At 36.6% G+C, this 12,417-nt stretch overlaps 1 protein-coding gene across 6 annotated transcripts in view; it reads left to right on the top strand.

The window, feature by feature from the left end:
* Positions 1-12,417, top strand: part of CSMD3 (CUB and Sushi multiple domains 3) — a 703,323-nt gene that overhangs the window by 333,824 nt on the left and 357,082 nt on the right. For all 6 annotated transcript variants that reach the window (XM_080578052.1, XM_080578051.1, XM_080578050.1 and 3 more), the window contains 2 exons: positions 1,066-1,169; positions 6,404-6,516. In XM_080578052.1, the coding sequence (XP_080434178.1) occupies positions 1,066-1,169; positions 6,404-6,516 (217 nt within the window). The remainder of the gene's footprint in view (positions 1-1,065; positions 1,170-6,403; positions 6,517-12,417) is intronic.

Below are 12,417 nucleotides of genomic sequence, written 5' to 3'. Positions count from 1 at the left end.
TCTCCAACTTGCCTGTACTAGCTTTTGTCTTCCACTTCCATATATTCTTTCCCAATTCTATTGTTATTTCTCATAATATTTTGGGGCCAAGAAAAGTAACAGGTGATTTAAAATATATTTTCAGAAAGATCATAAAAATATGTCCTTTTTCAAACACTTATTAGAACCCCAGTGTAACATGGCAGTAGCATGAGCTGTCAATGACTCAATAGTTATCCATCAAAATTACTTCCACACCTCAAGCACATTCTTAGTTCACACTTATAACAATAATTAAAGACCATTTATTATAGACATGGGTATTAAAAATTATTGTGCATAGGCCTTCTGTCATTTTTGTATATATGAATATTTGCGGAACTTTTGCTATTTTCATAAAGAAAGAGTATGTATGCTTAATTTATAGGTGGAGAAATATGTTTCTTTTCTAACAATATGGTTGAATTTTGCTGTAATTGAAATACTCATTGTATTCTTTAAATAGAGCTGAAATTTTCATCCTTCAAGCATTAAATATGCATATTGAAGTTTAGATTACAGGATATAAAATAAAATTGTGCTCCTGAAGGTTGCATTTTTCATTAAAAATTGGTTTATACCTTTGATCCAGCATTATGCCACTTGAGCCAGATGTCAGGTGTAAATTATGTTCTGCACCTTTACTGCATTTATTCAACAAAGTGCAGTTATTCAGTTGCTATTTGAAGACAATTGTATTGCATGAAATACAATTATGTTGCCCTTTGACTATATCTTAATCAAAATGTAATACAATTATTCAGTATTGTATTAAATATGTAACAACTGCATAAATAAGTGAAATGACAGTATTTTGAGGAGGTCAGCAGAGTGATACCAGAGATGATACCTTAAAATTATTATAATTTTGCGTTTCATGAAGTAAGCCTGGGTTAATTGCAATAATTTATTGTAAGATATTCTAAAGTTAAATAAAATTATTAATTTGAAATCATCTTTTTCTTATAGTGCTGAAAACTTTATTTACAGGCATTTCTCAGGTCATTTCTGTATTTTTAAAATACATTTGCTTATTTTATTTCCTAGGTCATACAGATAAATTTTGAAGAATTTGATCTGGAGATTGGCTATGACACACTGACAATTGGTGATGGAGGAGAAGTGGGTGATCCTAAAACTGTGCTTCAAGTGTAAGTCTTTTGTATTTACAGTTTATATACATTACAGAATATCATTAATGTGAATTTTGATGAGAGTTAATAGTGATTACAGTCAGTTGAATCCCAACAAAAAATAATTTTACTGAGATTCTGAAAAGTGATTGAAGGTGACGTGGTGGTTAAGTACATTTGGTAGTTTCACCTTGATTGACAGCTAAACTCCACCACAGCTGTTTTCTCACGGGCTGTCCTGAAACTAAGAGGGGGAGAAAATATGATAAAAAAGGGCATAAGGGTTGAGATATGGACAGGGAGATTGCTCAGCAATTACCATCATGGGCAAAGCAAGCTCAGTGCAGGGAGATTAATATCATTGATTGCCTTTTACTAACAGACAAGAACAGTGAGAAACTAAAACAAACCAAAAACACCTTCCCTACCATCCACCCTCTTCTGTGTCTTCCACCTGAGCGGCCCAGGGGAACAGGGGTTGTGTTCAGTCCAGAACACTCACTCGACCAACCTCGTTGCCTTCTATGATGGCATCACCAGCTGGGTAGATGGGGGGAGAGCACTGGATGTCAACTACTTTGACTTTAGCAAGGCTTTCGATACTGTCTCCCATGACATCCTGATAGCAAAGCTGAGAAAGTGTGGGATAGAGGAGTGGACAGTAAGGTGGGTTGAGAACTGGCTGACTGGCCGGGCTCAAAGGGTGGTGATCAGCGGCGCAGAGTCCGGCTGGAGACCTGTGACTAGCGGTGTTCCCCAGGGGTTGGTGCTGGGTCTGGTCTTGTTCAACATCTTCATCGATGACCTTGATGAGGGAATAATGTCTGCCCTCAGCAAGTACACCGATGACACAAAGCTGGGAGGAGTGACTGACACGCCAGAAGGCTGTGCTGCCATTCAGTGAGACCTGGACATGCTGGAAAGATGGGCAGGAAGAAACCAAATGAGGTTTAATAAGAGCAAGTGTAGAGTCCTGCACCTGGGAAGGAACAACTCAACATATCTGTACAGGCTGGGGGATGACCTGCTGGAGAGGAGCTCTGAGGAGAGGGACCTGGGGGTCCTGGTGGACGACAGGTTGACCATGAGCCAGCAGTGTGCCCTCGTGGCCAAGAGGGCCAATGGGATCCTGGCGTGCATGAAAAGGAGCATGGCCAGCAGGTCAAGGGAGGTGATCCTCCCCCTCTACTCTGCCCTGGTCAGGCCTCACCTGGAGTACTGTGTCCAGTTCTGGGCTCCCCGGTACAAAAAAGACAGGGATCTCCTGGAAAGAGTCCAGCGGAGGGCCACAAAGATGATACAGGCCCTGGAGCATCTTCCCTGTGAGGAAAGGCTGAGAGACCTGGGTCTGTTCAGCCTGGAGAAAAGAAGGCTGAGAGGGGATCTTATCAATGTGTATAAATATCTGAGGTGTGGCAGACAGAGGGATTTGGCCAACCTCTTTTCAATGGTTTGTGGGGACAGGACAAGGGGTAATGGCCACAAGATAGAGCACAGGAAGTTCCGTACCAACATGCAAAAGAACTTCTTCATGGTGAGGGTGATGGAGCACTGGAACAGGCTGCCCAGGGAGGTTGTGGAGTCTCCTTCTCTGGAGGTATTCAAGGCCCGTCTGGACGCCTACCTGGGCAGCCTGCTCTAAGGAACCTGCTTTGGCAGGGGGGTTGGACCCGATGATCTTTTGAGGTCCCTTCCAACCCCTTCAATTCTGTGATTCTGTGATTCTTAATAATATTTATTTCTTATTTTTCAATAAACTGGCCTCTCAGTCAGTACCTTATGTTCATCAGTTCTATAGATGAATTTCAAACAAGTTAAAAGCTGAAACAGCAGGTCACGTAACAGAAGCAGGTGTGCTAAATGTTTACTACAAAATGTATTTAGTAATAATAATAATAATAATAATAAAAGAATGACAACTGTAGGATTCCTTAGAGTGACAGCCCTTGCAGTATATCAAATGGAAATTTATTCAAACTATTTGTATATATTGTAGCTTTACATAACAAAAAATTGTTTGTTTTGAATATTCAGGAGCCAGTTTACCTTCATTTTTTCTTTCCTAATTTCATCTAATTAATATTGTTCATCACAAAACTTTGAGCAGAAAATACATTTGTTTCAGGATTTACAGATTTTCATCATGAATTCCCTTTTATCCTTCAGAAAATAAACCATCTGACCTTCCATTTTTTATTGATTTCTGTACTTTTTCTGTTCCTTCAGTGTCATGAAGAGACCAGTATTTGGACAGGCATTTCAGGAGCAAATTCTTTAGGATAGTGTAAAGTTTCTTCATAGGATTTTAGATGTGCTAATTGTTATTAACAATAATTTTGAGAAGTGGGGAACTACTGTAATTTCTATTTTATAAACAGGGTAACAGAACCAAGCCATCAAAATATATTTCTTAAAGTGCTATAATTCAATATGACATAATCTTAGACTACTAAACTCTATTCTTAGATGCCTAAACAATATTGACTATCATATCAGGTGGAAAGCATTTTTACTAAGCAGCAATTCACCAAATCTTACTAGCATGTAACTGAAGTATTGATATTTAAATTAAATTAACACAATGACTCACAGTACAAAAATATTTTAAATTTTGATGAATGTAGTAAATTTTATTTAATTAAAGGTCCAATTTTATTTCATTAATGATATTTTATAGAAGTATGTCTGATGATGAGACCCATGTTGGGGAAAAATGATGGAGCTGCAGAATTAAACTTGTAATCCATACAAAGGAATTCTAAATAATTTTATTTTATTAAAGAGTTATTTAGAATTGGCAAGTATTAACATGTAAGTGAATCTGTTCTGTAGATAACTAGAGAAATATTTTTTTAAGAATAATTACTATGAGGATCCTGTAGAAGGCAGAAAGTCCCCCAGTTATATATATATATATAAATATTAAATAGCAGTGTAAAATCAGTCATTCAGTCACATGTATTGTTTTCATTTGCTAGTGGATTGCTCACTGGTTATTCTGTGATCAGGACTATCAAAGTTGAGCTTATTAGGTTAAAAATACTTTAAAAAATTACATAGAAGATGGAGCATAATTAGGTTCTTAAAAAAGCTTGTAAATATTTTCTCCCCTGAGCCAGTCACACTTTGCTTGAGATATGATGCACAGCAAATAAATCAGATATTATAGATTTACTTTTAGATTGTAAATTTTAAAACAATGATTTTTCCTCCAGCAAATTGCTGAAGAACATTGGTTTGAATATGTCTGTTTTTTCATTTGGCATTTGAATAGAATTATGCTTCCTAACTTGAGAATTGCAGTCCTGGTGATTTCAGGACTTCCACTAGTATGTAGGAAAGGTAGTCTTGAAGAGGGAAAGGGGGAAAACACCTTGCTGAGTGTCATAACTATTGTTAAACTGTATAATAAAAAGGAAGGCATCATAACAAAATTTATCCATTTATGTTGTTGACAGTGTTCACTGCTCAGCTTTTGAAAGAGGTTTAAGAACCTACATCCATGAGAGGTCTCCACAGTAGAGGAAGTCTATATATATATATATACCGCATAATGGTATTTTTTTTCTTGATCTTACCGATGGCCCCCAAATCTTCCCAAATATTGTACAGGGATCACTAAGCACTTAATACAGAACTCTGTAGGATACTTCACAGGTCTTGCAGGTGCAGAAATAACAGATAACCCGTGTCTCTCTGGAATCAGAGATGAAGGGCAGGAGACATCCTATGTATAAAATGCCATTAAAACTCTACATCTGCCCCCCCCCCCCCCCCCACCAAAAAAAAAAAAAAGGAAAGTCCAAGTTGTATCCTTTTACTAAAAAGAAAAAGAGATCGTTACTTGAACGTTTATTACTGTAACGCTTTTATGAACGCACCTTTTCTGTTCAAGCTGTGTTTACTTAGATGCCTGTCTCAGACGCTCACACCTGTCTTGCAGAAAGTCGTTCCCTCATTGAGAAGTTTCTCTGCTTTTTAGCAACTCAGTTGATGCTGAAGAGCTATAGGAATTTATAGCTGTTAAGAATTTGACAACTATTTTTCAAAATGTGTAACTTAAAATACTGATATAAAAGAGCAAGGACAAGTGATTTCTGTGTTCTCTTTTTTGATTATTTTCAGAAAATGCATTTACAAATTGTATTTTTATCCCATCTACTATCTCATTGAAAAATATGGTTTCTAAAATAAATGTATATTAAAAAATATGCATTTATAATTTACTTCAGAAAATAGAAATAATAAAGTTTTGCTTTTTTTTTTTTTTGTAATAGGAATTCTGTCTGACACAACAAAGAGATTAATATGCCCAATGGTCTTAATATTCACCAAGTCTGCTGTCAGTCACCATTGACAGTTACAAAACTCTGCTAGCTGTTACAACAGTGTTGTTTCTGAGTAACATCCTGTTAATCTTTCAATTTGGCAAAGTCTGAAACCACTTTCCCTTAGTGTGGGAATGAGCAGTTAGTACATCATTTTGGCCATGCAGTTACTTGTTTGATTCTGGCAAGAGTCTTTGTAGTAGCTCCATCTGTGAACACAGATGTGGGGATTTGACAGGAGTTTCTCCCACAGCAGAGCATTTTATAAAGAAGCAAACTAAAAAAGATCAGAGGGGAGAAGTAAAATTAACTGCAAGATATATTTTAAATAGTCCATTTTAAGTTTCAGCTAGTTTTAAAAATGATTAGAACTGGGGAAAAAAAAGAAACAGTTTTCACTCTTATACAGTCTTGTACTTGTGATTCATTTTCCAAGAATGGAAAATGTATTGCTACTTTTCAACATTCTGTTTTAGCTGATAAACTTTTACCAAATTTCAGGCAAAATTTTGTGAAAACATCAAACTGCAAGTTTCAGAATATGTCTTTTTTACTATTACGTTATGTCATTCAGCAAAGAGGATACACATTTAGAATTGCATTGAAATTCGAACCTTGAAACTATCAAATCTGTAGTCATTGGATCATTGAGGATTGTATTGGCTCACTTGGTGTGAACTGACCATGATGAATTAAAAAAAAAAAAAGTCCATAAAAATTAGTTACTTAAAATCCTTCTATCTTGGGTCTAAACTTACAAAAAGCAAAAAATAATCTGGTTATTTAATACTTAACATATTTTTTATTGTAATTGTACTCGATTGCTACTGGTATGGTGGAAGTCCTTTGAGACTGTTATTAAGGTTTCCTTCTTGGCTTTTACATCTGTTTTTGTTTGTTTGTTTGTTTGTTTTCTGCCTGTAGGTTAACTGGGAGCTTTGTACCAGACCTAATTGTGAGCATGAGTAATCAGATGTGGTTGCATCTTCAAACAGATGAAAGTGTGGGCTCAATCGGTTTCAAGGTTAATTACAAAGGTAACAATGTATTATTAGATGTAGTTTTAAGTGTATACCAAAATTAATATTTTGAAATGTTTTTATTTCATATTTTTCTTTTTTATCTTCATTCTGTTCCCAGTTCTGTTGGTTTTCAAAACAAGAAAATGCAAATTAAGTGGACAAATATACAAAAAAACAATACTTTTTCTCTCTTTAAAAGTCTTATGTCACATGAAATTGCTTTTTATTTACTTTTTATTAAATGTGTTATAACAGAAACTGAATTTTTGGCATATAGATTAACATTTTTGTGTTATTTCATGTTGAAAAGATAAAAATGAAATGATGATATGACTATTTAATGCTAAATGCACAAATAAAGCACATAATACCTTTGTGGTTTTGAAACATTCATTATGCCTACTACAGTAGGGGGGAAAAAAAAAAAAAAAAGAAAAAAAAAACACAGAAGCCAGAAATTGGAATTACTTAAAAGTTTTGGGACAAGACAAAGAAAAAATGACCTAATATTGTTGTTCCTTATTGCTTTAAAGAAGTGAGGGATCTTTAACACAAAACATTAAACAGCTGTTGCTATTTAATTCTTCTGGGAGAATGAATAATTTTCATATATCATGAACAGCAGAAGAAGCCAAAAACATAAGAATAACATACCTGAACACTTCTGAATTATTATATAATAGTTACATTTATTATTTTAATATCAAATTTGACATAGTTGCATGTGTTTCTTGAAACAAATTTTAAAGTTACAGGGTCCTTTCCTGCTGCCAAAAAGCAATAGAGTGTGTGATAATTATTCTCCATAAGGGAAGACAGAAAAGCCAGAAGCTGAACCAAATAAACAACAATAATTTATGAATAATTTGGAGAACAGGGAGAAGGACTGAGGTTCATCATTCTGTGACAGGAATGGAATTATGAGAAGCAGGAGGTTAAGGAACAGGGGGGAAGCTAGGTACATCAAAAGAATGAGAATGACAGATGGAATGGATAGGCATATCGGGAGTCAACCTGTAAAACATGAGTTGCTCTTTCTTTATGTCCCCAAGCTTCTTTTGGCTGTTGGCATGTATTTTTGTTAATATGAAAAAACCTTGAACCATAACAAAATGGAAATGGAATCTTTATGTATCAGAGCTTGAAATATTTTGCAGAGCTCCAGTACTTCTTGACTTTATTTACGTGATTTTTTTAAAATAAAATTAGTTTTACTTGCAGCAATTTTAGTTTTCAGGGGGCAAAGGATTATTGTTTAGTGTCTTAAAATGTGTACTATATCTTGTTTTATTCATGAGCTATTTTTAATTCTTATAAACACTCGTTTCGCAAAAATAAAATTGATTGAATATGAGTATGTAGAGGGGGACAGTAATGGTGACTATTCTCAATTTCATCTCCATATAATCAATTTTAATTGCATGTACACTTAAACATTGAGTCTGTATTTATCTATTTTCTTATGCTGATACTTTATACTAGGTAACTAAATAGCATGTGAATGCACCAAGCTTTCAACAAATAGATGTTGTTTTTGCTTTGTTTTTGTTGTTGTTTTTTAATCTAGATTACAGGGTAAGATTTTTGTATCAGTTTCCTTTGCATTTATTGTTGAGAAGGTGTTTCATTAAAGATGCCAAGAAACAGTCAATGTTCCCTTTCATAAAATATTTTTGAAGTCCTTTCTGATAGTGATGGTAGACTCTGAATAGAGAAATTGAAACAGATAATATAACATGTAACAGACAAGAAGCAGTTTTGCAATTACAGAAATTTTTGAAGTTATGAATTGAAAGCCAAATCAGAGATTCATTCAAGCATATGACGTATCACTGCCTTCTGTACTAATAAATAAATAAATAAAATTGCAAAGACTTTCAAAAATGTTTGCAACTACTTAACAAAACTTTTTTTCTAAGTTTCAGGGTTGAAGGACGTTTTAGTTTAAATGACTATATAAATTACTAAGAACGCATGCCCAATTTGCTTGTATTTCTCTTTAATGGACTAGATGAAATAACGTTCCTAGAGCTTGGCTCCTTCTGTCTCACAATTTCCACTACACACACAGACACCTTAACTATAGCTAATACTGTATCTATTTTTATATATTATATATTTAGATCTTGTAAGATTCTGCTTACATAAGAGGTACAAATACATTAGCATTTTAGATTAGATCCAGCAATTTGTTTTGAAGTGAGTCTTCTAATCACTCCCCTTGCTTCAATTTTCACGATGGAGCAATCTTGAAAGGCACCAGGTAGATTTCTTTGAGGCAGTTCACAGAATGCAGTTGAATAACATTCATGATATATAATAGCTGCATTTAATCTGCAGGTCCTAATAAAGCTTGTCCAAAGTAAAAACACAAAAACAGAGTGCAATTTTATAGATTATATTGACACTATATCTTCTGTTAATTCACTCTACAATCTTGTTTCTGTTGGAGCTAATTACTTGATAATGTACTCACTAATAGCCAGAATAATTTCCCACTGAAATGTCTTGATGCCTAAATATCTGCTTCTGTGAATCTTGAAACTCAACTAACTTCAGAGGTAGCAGAGATGTGCCTGCCTCGTGCCATCAAAATTCATTTTGACATTCATTTGAGACATTTTTCCATCCAGTTGATATTTATGTCTGAGTCTGGGAGGATTTTCAAGAATATAAATTGTTCTAAGTCCTGTGTGGAATATGAGAGGAGGAACAAAGAGTTGTGGAATGTCATTACCCAGTGCTTTTTACACACTGTCCTCCAAAATGGTCCTTTCGCACTTACCTAGGGTGCGAAATAGAAGGTCAAATCCTTTCTGACTGTAATAATATGTAATGTATGATACTGTTTTTAATAATGAAAAATAGAAAAGTAAGTTCTTGAGTACTTCTGCATTCTCTAATACAGTAGATTTTCAGCTGAAGAATTCTTTGAAATTCATGTTATTACAGAAAGACAATTTGTTCTCTTTTGCCTATCTGCCATTTGAGAGAATCCAGAAAGTATTCATGAAATAATAATCTTTGACCTTTTCTAGATTAAGACGTGTATGTGGTCATTATATGCTTTTAATACCTAGATCTCATTAGAATCTTTGAAAAATGAAATAGAGATTAAAACATTTAAGAAAGAGTAATATTTTAAAGTAAATGTGTGTTGGTGGTTTCTTTTGGCTTTTTTTTTTTTTAATTCATATTCAAGTATCCCACTAAAAAACAAACAACCACCACCAACAACTACAAAAAACACCTCCTTAGGTAAATAATAAATATCAGAAATGGGCAGGAGAGAACCACAAGCTCAGATTCATTATAGAGATATTTTTTTCTATTTTTCTGTTCTCTTGCTGTTGTGTAATGTGTTTTTGTGTTTAAAATGTTGGCGTAGATTTTGTGGTTTATGTGAAAGTATGGAATATTTAGCATTCTGAAATTGTAAGTTCATTATTTCAAAGTCATAATTTTCACGATTCCATGACAATCATAGTCCTTCCATTATATATGAGTTTTGACTATTATGCTAATACTATTACCAAATAAAACAAGTAAATATTTTTAGGCTTTCCAAATCACTGTTATGAAAGGAAACTACAAATTAATGATTATTACTGGCAAGTTAAATGAATAGTTTACATCATTCAATATTTCAGGAAATTATGCAATTTCAGGAAAAGGGCAGCAAGCTGGCCAGACTCGTTAAACTAGATTCCGTGGGGAAAGGGGATGCACCTGTAAGTGACTCAAAAGAACCCCTGAATGGAAATATCTTTAACAGCAGGGGAACACCTGTGAATTGCCCCATAGGAATTAGGAAGGACACCTCTAAAAAGACAGTGCAGCCCACAGCCCAACTGAAGTGCCTCTACACCAATGCACACAGCATGGGAAACAAGCAGGAGGAGTTGGAAGCCACAGTGCAATTAAAAAACTTTGATCTAATTGCTATCACGGAAACATGGTGGGACAAATCACACAGCTGGAATATTGGAATGGAGGGCTACGATCTTTACAGGAGAGAAGGGCAGGAAAGAAGGGTGGGGGTGTTCCCCTCTATGTTAAGAAATCAAATGATTATGAAGAATTCCTTCTGAGAAACAGACAAGAGCAGGTTGAGAGCCTGTGGCTAAAAATTAAGGACCAGACCAACAAAGGAGATCTTGCGGTTGGGGTCTACTACAAGTCACCTGATCAAGAGGAGCCTGTTGATGAGGCCTTCTTGCTCCAACTACAGGTAGCATTGTGCTCACAGGCTCTCATCCTCCTGGGGGATTTCAACCACACAGATGTTTGCTGGGAAAGCTACACAGCACACAATAAGCAATCCAGGAGACTCCCGGAGTCCATTGAGGACTACTTCCTCTTCCAGGTATTAGACAAACCAACCAGAGGAGAAGTGTTACTGGACCTGGTGGTCACCAATGCAGAAGAGCTCTTTAAGAGTTTAAGACTGGAGAAAGCCTGGGTTGCAGTGACCATGCCCTGGCTGAGTTTGTGATCTCGAGGGAAGTGGGCCTGGCTAAGAGCAAATTCAGGACCCTGCACTTCAGAAGAGCCAGCTTCCACCTGTTCAAAGAATTAGTGGGTGAGATCCCATGGGACATGGTCCTTAGGGACTGAGGATCTGATCAGAGCTGCCTACTCTTTAAATATATTTTCCGTGGAGCGCAAGAGCTCTCGATTCCCATATGTAATAAATGATTCCGGGAAGGTAGGAAACATGCATGGTTGAATAAGGATCTGCTGGTCAAACTTAGGCAAAAGAAGGAAATGCACAGATGGTGGAAACAGGGACACATACTCTGGGAAGAGTACAGAAACACTGTTCGGATGTGCACAGATGGGATCAGGAAAGCCAAGGCACTGACAGAACTAAATTTGTCGAGGAATGCAAAGAATAACAAGAAGGAATTCTACAGGTATATTGGCTGCAAAAGAAAGACTAGGGATAGTGTATCGCCTTTAACAAATGAAGATGGAGGGCTGGTAACAACAGACATGGAGAAGGCAGAGGTACTTAACAACATCTTTTTCTCGGTCTTCACTAGTGGTAAAGCTTCCCACACTTCTTAAGTCTCCAAACCTCTAGGTGGGGCTGGGGGAGCAGATTCCCTCCCACTGTAAGCAAAGAGCAACTTTGGAACCTTTTGATGCAATTTAACAACTACAAGTCTATGGGGCCTGATGACATGCATCCCAGGGTCCTGAGGGAATTGGCTGATGTAGTTGCCAAGCCTCTCTCCATCATTCTTGAAAAGTCCTGGCAGTCAGGTGAAGTCCCCGGTGACTGGAAAAAGGGAAACATCACTCCCATTTTTAAAAAGGCTAGAAAGGAAGATCTGGGGAACAACAGACTGGTGAGCCTCACCTCTACACGTGGCAAGATCATGGAATGAATCCTCCTGGAAGCAATGTTAAGGCACATGCAGGACAAGTAGGTGATCTGGGACAGCTAGCTTGGTTTCACCGAGGGTAAATCGTGCCTGACCAATCTGGTGGCCTTCTATGATGGAGTGACTGTATCAGTCAACAAGGGAAGACTGACCCATGTTATCTTCTGTAAGGCCTTTGACACGATACCACACTACATCCTGATTTCCAAATTGGAAAGTTATGGAATTGAAGGGTGGACAATCTGGTGGAATTGGCTCAATGGCCACACCCAGAGAGTAGTGGTCAATGGTTGTATGTCCAGGTAGAGACTGGTGATGAGCGGTGTCTCTCAGGGGTCTGTCTTGGGGCCGGTGCTTTTCAGTATCTTCATCAATGACACAGACAGTGGGATTGAGTGCAAGTTTGCAGATGACACCAAGCTGAGTGGTACATTTGGTACCAAACAAGGAAGAGATGCTATTAAAAGGGACTTGGACAGGCTGGAGAAGTAGGCCCGTGTGATCCGCATGAGGTTCAACAAGTCCA

The sequence above is a fragment of the Anser brachyrhynchus genome, assembly GCF_964034855.1.
Source record: "Anser brachyrhynchus genome assembly, chromosome: 2".
NCBI classification, from domain to species: Eukaryota; Metazoa; Chordata; class Aves; order Anseriformes; family Anatidae; genus Anser; species Anser brachyrhynchus.
Note: the sequence above shows the minus strand (reverse complement) of the source record. Positions and strands in the feature narration are given on the sequence as shown.